This window comes from Penicillium diatomitis (assembly GCF_028827545.1).
Source record: "Penicillium diatomitis strain IBT 30728 chromosome Unknown utg000006l_segment0_segment0, whole genome shotgun sequence".
Taxonomy (NCBI): domain Eukaryota; kingdom Fungi; phylum Ascomycota; class Eurotiomycetes; order Eurotiales; family Aspergillaceae; genus Penicillium; species Penicillium diatomitis.
The window spans coordinates 550,922-563,203 of NW_026623178.1; the positions used below are offsets into that span (position 1 = coordinate 550,922).

General features: G+C 51.7%; 5 protein-coding genes across 5 annotated transcripts; 3 read left to right on the forward strand and 2 right to left on the reverse strand.

Moving 5' to 3' along the window:
- Window positions 1–102: 102 nt before the first annotated feature.
- On the forward strand, window positions 103–1,467 carry N7539_005848 (BAR domain-containing protein; the record flags this gene model as incomplete). The annotated part of the gene is made up of 5 exons (XM_056935450.1): window positions 103–137; window positions 293–448; window positions 573–1,134; window positions 1,245–1,376; window positions 1,435–1,467. The coding sequence occupies 5 exons, from the start codon at window positions 103–105 to the stop codon at window positions 1,465–1,467; spliced, it is 918 nt and encodes a 305-aa protein (XP_056789322.1).
- Window positions 1,468–2,154: 687 nt separating this feature from the next.
- Window positions 2,155–2,961, forward strand: N7539_005849 (V-type proton ATPase subunit e; the record flags this gene model as incomplete). Its single annotated transcript, XM_056935451.1, has 3 exons — window positions 2,155–2,165; window positions 2,368–2,451; window positions 2,784–2,961. The coding sequence occupies 3 exons, from the start codon at window positions 2,155–2,157 to the stop codon at window positions 2,959–2,961; spliced, it is 273 nt and encodes a 90-aa protein (XP_056789323.1).
- Window positions 2,962–4,748: 1,787 nt separating this feature from the next.
- On the reverse strand, window positions 4,749–6,301 carry N7539_005850 (sterol homeostasis protein ARV1; the record flags this gene model as incomplete). The annotated part of the gene is made up of 3 exons (XM_056935452.1): window positions 4,749–5,810; window positions 5,885–5,938; window positions 6,011–6,301. Coding segments are annotated over 3 exons (1,407 nt in total), but the record flags the coding sequence as incomplete, so codon positions are not given.
- A 489-nt stretch (window positions 6,302–6,790) lies between these two features.
- On the reverse strand, window positions 6,791–8,880 carry arg2 (acetyl-CoA:L-glutamate N-acetyltransferase; the record flags this gene model as incomplete). Its single annotated transcript, XM_056935453.1, has 2 exons — window positions 6,791–8,678; window positions 8,834–8,880. 2 exons carry the CDS (start codon window positions 8,878–8,880, stop codon window positions 6,791–6,793), a joined length of 1,935 nt encoding a protein of 644 aa, XP_056789325.1.
- Window positions 8,881–11,165: 2,285 nt separating this feature from the next.
- Window positions 11,166–12,171, forward strand: N7539_005852 (polyamine acetyltransferase; the record flags this gene model as incomplete). The annotated part of the gene is made up of 2 exons (XM_056935454.1): window positions 11,166–12,020; window positions 12,136–12,171. The coding sequence occupies 2 exons, from the start codon at window positions 11,166–11,168 to the stop codon at window positions 12,169–12,171; spliced, it is 891 nt and encodes a 296-aa protein (XP_056789326.1).
- Window positions 12,172–12,282: the final 111 nt, after the last annotated feature.

Below are 12,282 nucleotides of genomic sequence, written 5' to 3' on the forward strand. Positions count from 1 at the left end.
CCGTCTCCGTAGCAGTAGCTCACCATCTGCCTCTTGAGTTCCGTAATTGAGCCTTTACTCGTTTCACATTGTTCACAGTCACACTCTGACCATCTCGTCATCATGGACCGAGTACAGGCTTTTGGCAAGACTTTCAGGTGAGTCAGGCTTCTCTCATGGCTCCAACCACTTTCTCTCAGCACGAGGCTCCTTGTGCCTCTCCACAGCCGCGACCCCTCGTGGCTTACGCTTTGGACCACAATCGGACATTGACTGACTTGCGATTCCACTCGCCCCTTACTCGAGTGAATAGTGCAAGCTTCACGCCCTTTGCGCAGCGCACCCAGCAATTGATCAAAGAGCAGCTGGGTCAGGTCGAGGACAAAACCCAGCTCCCCGATGAATACATCGACCTGGAGAAGCGGGTGGATGCGCTCAAGCTTGTCCACCAGAAGCTGCTCCAAGTGACGTGAGTCATCTTCATATCTGCATTTTTCTCAATCGCGACGAAAGAAAAAGAGACAAGGAACCTCTCCCGATCCGGCACGTCGGGTCGTAGTGCTGACATTTGTGGACTGGCGTCCGAAATCTAGCTCGCAATACTCCAACGAAGCCTACGATTACCCCCCTAACATCCGCGAGTCTTTCAACGATTTGGGTCGCACCATCAACGAAAAGGTCAATCTGCTTGCGCAGGCCAGCTCGCCCGCCGAGGCCCAGGCGGCTCTCACCGCGCCGCCCAGCGCCAAACCTCAGCCTAAGACCTTTAACCACGCGATCGCTCGCGCCTCGCTTGCCGGGTCCCAGACATTGTCGCAGAACAGCCACGGTGATGATCCCCTCGCGACTGCTTTGGAGAAGTATGCTCTCGCTGAGGAGAGAGTCGGTGAGGCCCGTCTTGCGCAAGACGCCCAGATTCAGTCGCGCTTCTTGGCTGGGTGGAACACGACACTGAACACCAACTTGATGTTCGCGGCCAAGGCTCGCAAGAATGTCGAGAACGCTCGTCTCACTCTGGACTCGATCAAGGCCAGCAAGAAGGCCGCTGCCCATGGCGATCTGGATAACTTGAGCGAGGATGCCCGCCAGGAGATTGAGCAGGCGGAAGACGAGTTTGTTGCTCAGACTGAAGAGGCCGTGAGCGTGATGAAGAATGTCAGTCCTTGTGGTCCCGGCACCATTTTTTCCACCCTCCTCATGATCATATCTGAGCTCTCTGTATACGACGCTATAAATATGAAGCTGACATCTCTCTGCTCGATCAGGTCCTCGATACCCCTGAACCTCTGCGTAACCTTGCCGATCTCATTGCCGCGCAGCTGGAATTCCACAAGAAGGCCTACGAGATTTTGAGCGAACTTGCGCCCACCGTGGATGCGCTCCAAGTTGAGCAGGAGGTATGCTAAGGCTCATTTTGCGCGATGATTTGTGTAAATACTGACAATACTTCCACAGGCCAGCTACCGCAAGAGCCGTGAGGGTGCGTGAAAGAGGCCGCTGAATGCTTAAATCATTCTCAGTTTGTCTTTAAGTTCAGCCTATGGTTACTCTTTCGATCTTTGTGTGTGCGTATCTATTTGTATTCCCATCTATCTTCTTCGCTACAGCAGCAGCAGCAGCAGCAAGTTATCGAAGCGTTTTGAGAGCATCACTGGTTGAAAGCGACATCAAGGGTATGAGGGCCTTTCATATAGTTTTCTCGTAGATACAGCAGGCGTGAAATATTGATCCTCGTACGATTCTAGGATCAATCAACCCATTCAGTACATTGTAACCTTCCATCCAGGAGACCGATAGTCCGGACATTAACCATCCGACCCAGCGTAGCTCCCGCTCCGTTAGACCGCCCTCGTGCCTGAGGCAGAATGTCCCGCAAGCTCCAGGGAGCTCCGACATCCAAGGCCGATGTACAAACCAAACAGAATATCTGGAATTCCCTCTGCGACGATTCGAGCGATCTCTGTTAAACGAAGCAACGCATTGCACGTTGCAATTTTTCGTCGGATCTGACGCATATACCTAACCCTCCGCCAGCCTTCCTTCCCTAGTCGCCGGACAGCCCTCCACTCCGCTATCCGCATCATTGCCGCCTTCTCCATCTCGAGGAATCCGCAGATCGAGTACCCCAACAGACGTCATACGCTGGGACCTGGATAGGTCTTACACAACTCAAAGATGGCGAACGGGTATGTGACTTCGCTACTCCTCAACAACCCCGGCCCCAGAACCTGTTCAAGTCGTGGTGTTTGCGACAAGTCCAAACTTCCCCATACCATCCGTCCCCCAAAGGACGGACGCCTTTTGCCGCAAGACAGATGTCCCGATCATTTCGAGGTTGGGCTGCGAAAGAGTTATATTCGGACAATCGCTCATCATTTTCCTATCCAGATGGAGTCTTCTCGTCGGTCTCATTGTCATTGTGGCTCTCTCGCTAGCTGCATGGTTCTTTAGCCCCAAGGGCGAAAATCAGACGTAAGTCTTTCTCCCTGCGCCCGTTGCAGCTGTTCAGTCCGAAGAAGAACTGGTCTTCCTTTTTGATTTGTCGGTTTGTCGAGTCTGGGAGAACCAAGCTAATACGGGATTTTATGTGTATAGTGTCTGGCGCAGCACGCTTATTCTCTCGTTTATTTCATGTTATCTGATGTGGGGTAAGTTCGGTTCAAGCATCGATTCTGATGGCTTTTTGAATATCTCAAGGGCATTTCTACGGGGCTGCCTCCTATATACGGCTTTTGTGCTCTTCTTCACAGCAGACTTGATACGTGAGATTGTAGAGCTAACACTTCGCTTTCTTTCCAATCTAGCAATTGTTTTCATGGCCCAGCTACACCCTCTTATCGCGCCCAAGAGGGCCAATATTCGACCTGGTTCAGTACCGGAGTAAAGAATGATGCCACCGATGTCTTGCCTTTCCGCTACCGGGATCGACCGGGGGCTCTCGCGTTGGATGGATGCCATACTTCCCAGCTGACCACCCTTTGAATCATCACCGTTGGTTCAATCTGAGAGGGTACGTTCGAGTCGTGATGCAAGATCATGGCATAGTTCAATGAGGTTGCATGAGGGAGGGGATAATTGCCTACTTCAACTAGTGAGATGCTGCTTTGTCGGCCGCTGTCTGATAAATATTTCATGGGATTCTATGCACTTAGGTTAAAGCCCTAAAGAGCCCTGGAGCTTGGTCGATTATAAAATTTATATCGATGTTTCGACTCTCTAAAGCACCTGGCGCTATGTGATCACAAACAGAAGCCCGGCTTCATGGCCAGTTGGTCACTGAATTGGCGATGCGGATCACCATCGATCTATACATGTCGTTGCAAGGGAAATTATTCTCACGGATGGTTTGGCTTAGACCTCTTACGGTCGAATGATAAACCATCTGGGCAACGATAGTGGTGAGATTCCAATACTTTAGAGTACGGACTGCCTCGGCGAAGTCACTAGCCGTAGTTCTATAGGGGTATTTCCCGTATTCGTATACGAGCCCTGAGGTAATACCTACTAATGAAAATATCTCGGACGGCTTTCACCGTTCTATAGGACTAGTGCGTTTGCGAGCGAACAGGAGCAGGGGAGCCGGGGGATGTTCTTGTTATCAAGACAACTCCACGCAGCAGGCCCATGAAACTTCAGGAACGGCGAGGTTCCTTTTGCCAGCGAGAATGCACCGATCACCTTGTCGACAGCACCTTGCTAATAGGAATATCACCGTGTCGGGTCTCCGATTGAATACCTAATGTTCTGATGCTTATCTGCCGTCTGCCTTGACCTAGGTAAGGTATTGACCTCCACCTAAATATCTCTAACGGGAAGGACCATTCTGGTACTGACTATTGAAGCCTATTTTACCTTATCCATTGAACCTCGACTGGAGGCAGCAATTCAAGCTAGTTTAATTCATCTTTCCACCTGGTGTCTCGCTCGCAAGGCGTACGATGATTCGAGGCCTAGCTGTAACCTCGGCATAACACGATCCCCGAGCCCGGGCATTGTGAGTTCTTCCTCGAAAGCCTTCTTAGAGACTCTGCCAAAGCACACTGAAAAAGAACCACGGTGAGATCCTCAGAAAGGCACTCCATTGACATTGGAAACCGATCTGATGTACCATAAAGACATAATGGACCATATGCCTTTGTCAATGAGGAAACAACTCATCCTGACTTTTCGACGAAGTGAAGAAAAAAAAAAAGCGAATGTGTAGTAGGATTTGTAGCAAAGAGTGGAATTTGCCGTGGACGATGGATGCATCAGAGTGATTATGTTAATTGCCAGCTTGGCAATATTTTGCTTCTACGGTCAATCTCAGGGCGGCCTCTCAATCTCACACAAGTGCCATCGTTTTCGACCTACTCGGAAACTGAATTCAAAACGACTAAAGGTTCCTCGTTGGGCAACGTCTCAGATCGTAACGTGCTGCAATTGGGGAAGTCATCGGACAGTATACTTCATGGGCGTACCCATAACAATTCACTTGCTGTCAACAGACGAGATGAGCAGTACCGCCTGGCCAAACCCACATAGAATGCTTAGCAAACAAGACTGCTTCAAGGTGGGTTTAATAGTGGGACCAACAGAGTGCAATTAACATCTGACTCTCGTAGAACAGACAGTACTGCCCGGCATGGAGACGTTCGACACACAAGCCTTGTTCAGTCCTTTGCGATTTGCAAGACAAAGATTTCCTCTTTAACAAGACGTGATGAATCATGTATAGGATGATACACATGTACATACTCGCCGCCGTCAACACCGATACTTGGGTAATTCTAACCAACACCAACCGCTCCAAGTATGACTTTTTGGACCGCCCATCTAGCCACCTGGCCCGCGACCGCAACGACCACAGATCGAAAATATCCACAACCAAGAAGAATATACAAAGCCTCGATATTGCTCAGCAGCACGAGATGCGCATCTACCACACCCAGGGACAGCAACGACGCAAGCAGATCGAACAAGCCCGTCAAATACTGCGTTGGCAAATATGGCCGCAGGGAGACTTCCACAGAAGCCAGGGTTGATTCTAACAGGGAAGGCGACGCAGTGGTATCGCGTGCGGATGAGAGCGCCGCCTTGGATGCACCGATACCCTTGCGGACCATGCTTCCTGGTGCGGCTGGGTTGGTCCGGCCCGTATGGATGCCGTCGGCGCCCCAGATGACGAGCAGAATGGGAAATAATTTAGCGCAGCTGCTGACTAGTAGTGCGGTACTGATGGCTGTGGGGCTTGCGGCGGTCGGGGGAGGAAGTGGTCGGATGTTTTGCATTGGCGCGGTGGACGCGCGTTGCAGCGAGGGTTGGTGAGGTGGGCGTTGTGAGATTGAAGATGGTTGTGTCTGTGTCTGTGTACTACTCGCGGGAGTGGTGTCCTGCGGAGAAGCTGTCTCGCCTGAAATGCTTGCTCCGTGCAAGTTCGGCGTTGACTTGGTGGCGGGTAACCCGAGTGAGATCAGAGGCTGTGTTGCCGAATTGTTCGCTTGGCCAGGGGGAGGCGATGGTCTGATTGTGGGCGTGGGAGGATGGGAGGGTACAGGAGTGGTTGTGTCGCTGACGCCAGACGGCGGGCATGTAGTTGTTGTTACATCGGGCATGGCCACGGGAGCGCTGTAGCGATGGGATTGCGGTACAAGCAAGGATGCCAGAATACGGACAGTGAAATGATGTGCGACTGTCGCGACCGCGTTCAGGGTTAAGAAGAAGAGGTATTGCACGATGATAGGGGTGCGCGCAATAAAAGTCGTGGCAAGTGAAGGGTCCTTCTCGAGGCGAGCCCATGTGAGGTAGACGTCGAAGAGAAGCAACAGAACTCCAAGCCGAATGATCGATCGCTGTGCATGGAGCGGCTTGCATCAGTATATTTCTATTCTGCGTGTGCCACTGCCTCATCCAGGTGATATCTCACATCAAACAGATTATCGTCTCGCCCAAGCCGATTGAAAAGAAGATGTCGGTACACCTGTGTTTCATCGTCAGCGGACGTTCTTCATATCCACGTCACGCATTGCGAGGCCCATGTGTCAGGTATTACCTGAGGCTTGATGAGGACCAGATCAATGAAGATCACCACGAAGTCGTATTCGACATATTTATCGGCGAACCGTTGGCAGCGAGGGCACTGCGTCAATCGGACGCCTTTGCCCTGAGAACGGTCATCGGCACGGCTGTAGGCGCTGTACAGGTGCGAGACCGGGTACGAGCATTCAATGCAGATTGGCATTGTTATGTGACGCCATTGAGGCAAGCAAGAATGTCGAGTCGAAGTTGAGTGTCCGGTGGAGGAGCCGAGGTTTTGGAGGCCTGTCCCTCTTTGTTTTGGTTCCCTGGGGGGTTCCCACCGACCACGTCAACTGGGGGAGTTTGATGGTCGTAAAGACCGGGCCAGGGGCCAGATCCAAGTGGACCTGGCGGTACACAAGCTCATACAAAGTTGGATGCCAGATTTTTGAGGTTGCTCAGTCGATTGCACAATTGTATGACCTGACGGATGCAGTAGCCTAGTAAGTTAGTAGTACAGTGCTCACTAAGGTACTCAGTTACATTCTGCGATATGAACTTCACCGGCACACATTCAATTCCCCAGGTTCTCCCCATACGACGACAGACCGCAGAGCTGATCTCATCCCGAAAAGAAAGGGGTTTCCTCCAGCTTTCACTTGAACACTGCTCAGAAGACGGAGTGGAGATCTACAAACTCATCTGCTATTCGCCTCTCTATTCATCGAAGCAAGTCTTCAATTGTTCTTTGGCCTTTCATCTATTTCAAGTTATGTAAATGGTATATGCCTTATGTGCAATGCATCCAAATCACTCAGTCCACGACACTCTTATGATCAGCCCAGCTGGGTTGAATGTTCCTACATACATCCTCATAATCGCTGAATCGTTGAGGATTGTCCACCAATCCAGGCGTGGTCCAGAACATGGTCCAATTACTATCGGACAGTTTCCACGTCCCGATCGATCGCTCAAAGTACCATTTGTTCACGGGGTTGTCTTTGCGACTACGCCAGCAGACTCCGTTGGGGAAGCAAGTGCGCACCATGGCGTTGAAGACCACGTCAGCCACCCCTCCTGCGCCCTGACTGCGCTTGAGGACGGCGAATTTATCCAGATACGGGACCATGCGGGCAGCACTGGCGGCGCTGCCGTCATCAATGACTCCCGTGGGTGCTTCCCACGTGAGAATGGCACCACCCTCGTACTCGCCGGCGATGATCAGCCCGGCGAGACGATTGTTGACCCGCGCAAGATAGTCCTGCACGTCCAGTTTGCGATCAAATGAGTCTTCAATGAGGTGGACAAGTCGGGGTAGGTCGATGGACGGGTCATCGAGTTTGAGGCGAGGTTGACCGTGAGCTGTCCACATCTGCGTGTAGGGGTTTGGGAGAATTGTCAAGGGCATGCCTCGCTTGACGAACGTCGAGTGAGAAGATGGGGCACTGATAGCATCGCTACGGCTGAGTGTCCTCCGTCGACCTAAGGGGAGAGAGGAAGATAGAAGCGGTTTATCGGTCAAGAGATTGTGGATCAGAGGGTTACGCTGGCGTCGCGTGCCGACTGCAGACGGGTTGGAAGTTGGCTCCCGTGGGCGAGCGGATTTGGCGACTTCATATGGAGAAGTAATGATTCCAGAAGAAGCAGATGGGAGCAGTGCGAGAGTTTGTTGCGATAGGCGAAGATTCTCCACGTGGCCATGAAGAATGTGGCTTGCAGGATGGGGCGAATGGGGCGAGGTTGAGATCTCAGATGCAGACTCATTCTTGCGAATCGGTGACGCTTGTGTGCTTTTGACAAACATGTCTTGTGCCGCGATCAGCTCTCTCTCAATGTCTTCAAATTCTTGCTCCATGTTGATGAAGACATGGGATTCTTGTGGGCCACGAAAAGCCGGAATACCCCCGGATGGATGCAGCAAGATGACTCGGTCTACGGAGACCTCTCGCTGCAGCGCCTGCACCTTCTCTGCGGTTGCAGCTGGGTCATCATCTGGGTGGTGAGAATCCAAAGCAAGGCCTGCAAACTCCTTGGTCAGAGTCAACACAGCTTCATCCGCAGAGACTGGAATGGCCCTGGGGTTCTCGTCACTATAGGCGATTGGTGCCACCACAACCACATGCCCGTCTCGCAGCGGCCGTAAGAGTCTTTGTCGAGATGTGACCGTCATGAGGCCCGGCTCTTGCCCCGAAATGGTCAGGATGGAATCAAGACAGAATGATTTTGAATCCGGCTGTGCGTCAACTGCATTTGCAAGCCGAGTGGCTTGCTCGCTTGCCATCGATCTCATCGCGGCACTATTTTCACCTGTCCAGCCTGGATCCACCACGACGCAGCAAGCCATTCCAAGGCGCACCAGTTGCGAGAGGGTCTTGGCTACACCGTCAATCGTTTCAGTGTCGAGCTCTTGTGGCGTACACAGCTTGATCAAGGCTAAGTTTATTTGCCCCGACGTGATCTGCTCTCGTGACACCGGGATCTTCTCCTGACGGAAGACTGGAGTGTCGTGTACTGCTCTGGGGGCATGGTAGAAAGATCCCAGATTGACGCCGCACGGTGATGAAGCATCCAAGCTTGTGTCATCCCCAGGTTTGTTGGAGATCGTCGCCGCCGCCTTGTGATTCCAGGTCGCATCTTCGGTTGCAGCAGTGGCCTTTAGTCGCGACAGGTAGGATTTTGCTTCTCGTTTGGTGGAGGCTGAGCTTAGCAAGCTAAGAAAAAATTCCTGAAAATCCAGATCGATGCCATTATCAGCGACTGGTCATGAGGAGAACAAAAAGCAATGGTATCGGTAATCTCACCTTGTCCAACATCTTTTCCTTGGCTCGGCGTCCCAGACGGTCTCCCCCATTCTCACTAGTACTCGACGACGCGGCGACCTGGTACGAGGCCGGTTGGATGCATTGCGATTGCGCCGGACGTCGCAGCGCCGTTCCATGACTGCGCACTACATGTTGCTGGCAAACAATGGTACCTTAGTAATCCAACTTCGTGTTTTGGTCTGGTCTTTCTTGTTTACTTCAAGATAATATGATGTCTACCTTGGTGAGAGAGGCCGGAACAACCCAAGGCCGGGAAAATGTTCGGGAGCCCATTATCGGTCACCGACAGAGCGCGCAGGCGGCGAAAGACAAGCTCAGTGCAAGGCTCATCCAGGGTGTTCGTACGAGTCCAGACAAACTGAAAGGATTGAAAATCTCTTGTAAGCGTTCGCTCTTATATGTTGAGTCAGTTCCCCCACGGAAATAATGGCCGCATGACGCATCCGCGGCTTCGATTCACCGCCTAGATCTTCAGGCCGCGGGATTTACGTTCGCCGCTTGTTTCGAGCGGGTCCACGAAGACTGTCAGTGTCAGATAGTCAACCCCGAGCAACAGGCGAAAGCTATCTCAATGGGGAAAGGATTGAATGGCTTTATTTGTGTATTTCCACAGTCTCTGACCCCATCAAGTAGTCTGTGGTGGTATTTTCTTCCTCTACAATTTTCTGATACCCATCATAACTGTTCAGACTCGGATACCGTAGGCACGCTGGACGTGATTTCGGCCTGCACAAGTCAGCCTTATGTTACTTCCATGCCCGACCGACTGGTTGTGCCGTGTTATTTACGCCGCTCGGCCGCTTTTCGGCCGGCATTGACTTCCGCCTCGGGGCCTGTTGTTCAGAAGGCAGACTGACGTCGCCCGGCAAAGACGAGTGCGCGGAGGAAAAATCCTAGAGGCTCAATCTGTATGAACATTTTTTGCGTCGATCCTCGAAATCTAGATATCGAGCTTCGTTGCGTATACTTTTTGAATGCTGTATATGATTCTCGGCTTCAGGGTTGGAAAACCTTGATTCTGCCGAGCGATTGCATTCTACATAAAATACGTTCATAGTCCTGACCTCATGGACGCCAGAGGCGAGGCCTATGTTATTACCATAAAATCAGGGCCTACTTCCAACAGAGCAATTTCTCTCAGACTCAGAAGCAAAAGTCGAAGTTGACAACAAGAGATGTAACACCAGGTGGACGTACAAGCCAGATTGAGTACCTCCCGTCTGATTCCACTATGAGAATGATCCAACTGTCAAGTCAGGCACGAAGAAAGTTTCCAGTAAGTGACTACAACAGGTGGTACCTACCTAAGATATCGCACTACAAACTTGAAACCAAATCTCCCCCACAAATTCCCGCTTTTCACGCTCGATGGGTTGTTTTTCCTCACTAGAGTAAACTTGAAGCAACCTGGGATGGCATTCATGCGGAGTAAGCAATAGGCGCCGCCACCTCCTGACTAATCAGATACTTCAAAGTCACTTTGTAAGTACAGCATGTCAGAGACGTGGAACCTGGACTCATAGCCTAGCAAGATGCAAAAGAGAAGTACTGAATGCAAGAAGGGAGGTATTGAAGAAGTAGTTGCACTTATCACTGATTATCACTGGTCACTCCAGTTCAAAAAGATTCCCGCCACTCAAGCCAATGCGGAATAAGAGCATTCCTACTAGTCTACTGCTATTGCGCTCTCTTCTTGCACGTCTTTAATCCCTGTCTAAACGCCGTAGATATTATTGATTGAAGGTTGATCTTGGCATCATTGGCACAAAAAGACACTCAGCCCACTGTGAGTGAATCGCGATTTTTTTTCAGCAGTGATCACTGATCAGAGACAAAGAACTGGGACGAATGAATCAACACTTTTCTTAGTCCCATCTGAGCGCCGGTCGCCGCTATCTCCTTGCGTTCCCGCCTATTACTGAGGTTGCAGACTCTGATTGTCCTGTCAAAGTCTACTTCCGGTTCAAGCAGAAAACCTTGTTGCGGCGCAAAGAAACTCCGCCATGAGTCAGGTAGTTCTAACCCACACCCTCATTACTCATCGCCGAGTCAACCGCTTCAATTGATTGCTGCAAATTTCTGGTGAATTGACCTCTGACATGACAGTACCTCCAGGCACATGCAGCACTAGGATCTGACTGCCCCGTGCCCACTAACGACCCCCACTGGTCTAGACTGTAGTCACTGTACCACCCCTCCTCCGATCGACGCCACCTTGCCGGGTCCCCTTGCAGGAAAAATCCGAAAAAGCGCAAACGTGCGAGTCGGCTTGATTCACCTCGACACGCGACCTCATTTTGGATCTTACAATCACTCCACTAGCCGGACTTTTGAGGCGCCAAGTGTCGCCTTTTCCAAATCGCAAAAATGTCCAACATGCGCGAGCAATCGTCAGAGTCAATGGCCGGTCCAGACACCTCGGGCCTGAAGCCATTGTCCAACGCCAACGATGACGACCTCCTCTCCTTGTCAAACTCCAACAACAATGATCTGGCTCGCATCCTTGATCGCGCTGGGATCTCCATCACAGGCGGTGGCTTCCCTCTCGACGATCCCGAAGACGACGATGAAGTAGATGAGGATTACGTCGCGGTCGACCAAGAAGATGCCAACGACTACCCGTACTGGTATCGCCGACCTCCAACCCATCATCGCACCAAGCTGGACGAGCTTCACCCCTTTGTGCAACTGCTGTCCGTGTCAAATGTGGAGGATTGTGTCGAGGTGGAAAATGCTTTTCCGGAGGCGGAGCGCTGTTCACGCGAGAAGTTCATCTACCGTCTGACACGTTGCCCAGAGCTCAGTCTCGGCTTGTTCACACTGCCCATCCTCGACGAGAATCAGCCTAAGCCTCGTCCGACCTTGGTCGGACACATCATTGCGACTCGCACTAGCGAGCCCTTGGTGTCGGACCGCGCCATGCGTCTCCCCCTGGACTGGCAGTCGCAACGCTGGACATTTGAGGATAATCAGGCGGTTGGTCACGAGGAAGGGGGCCGTACCATCGCGATCCATTCTCTGGCGGTTCTCCCTGAGCATCAGGGCAAGCAGGTCGGCAGCACTCTGCTTAAATCCTACATTCACCGTATTCGGGAAGCACAGATTGCAGAGCGCCTTGCGATCATTGCACACGAGCACCTGGTACCCTTCTACGAGTCTTTTGGATTTGAGTCTCGTGGGCCCAGTAAGTGTCAATTCGGTGGAGGCGGTTGGGTTGATCTGGTACGTTCCGTGGACTTGATGTTGCAAGACCTATCCACTACCCCAATCTACGCAGGGCAGGTGAAACGAAGACCTGACCCTGTTTGAACACCGACGACTAATCACACCGCTATAGGTTTTGGAATTCGGCGATGAGGAAATGAACGTTTAACACCAGGACACAGGCCAGGGTTGATCTGGTCTTACCGAATGCGAATTCTCCTTGCCCCCCCCTTGTTCATTTTGTTTTACGACCCAACCCATCTCTTCCGGCGTCATATGT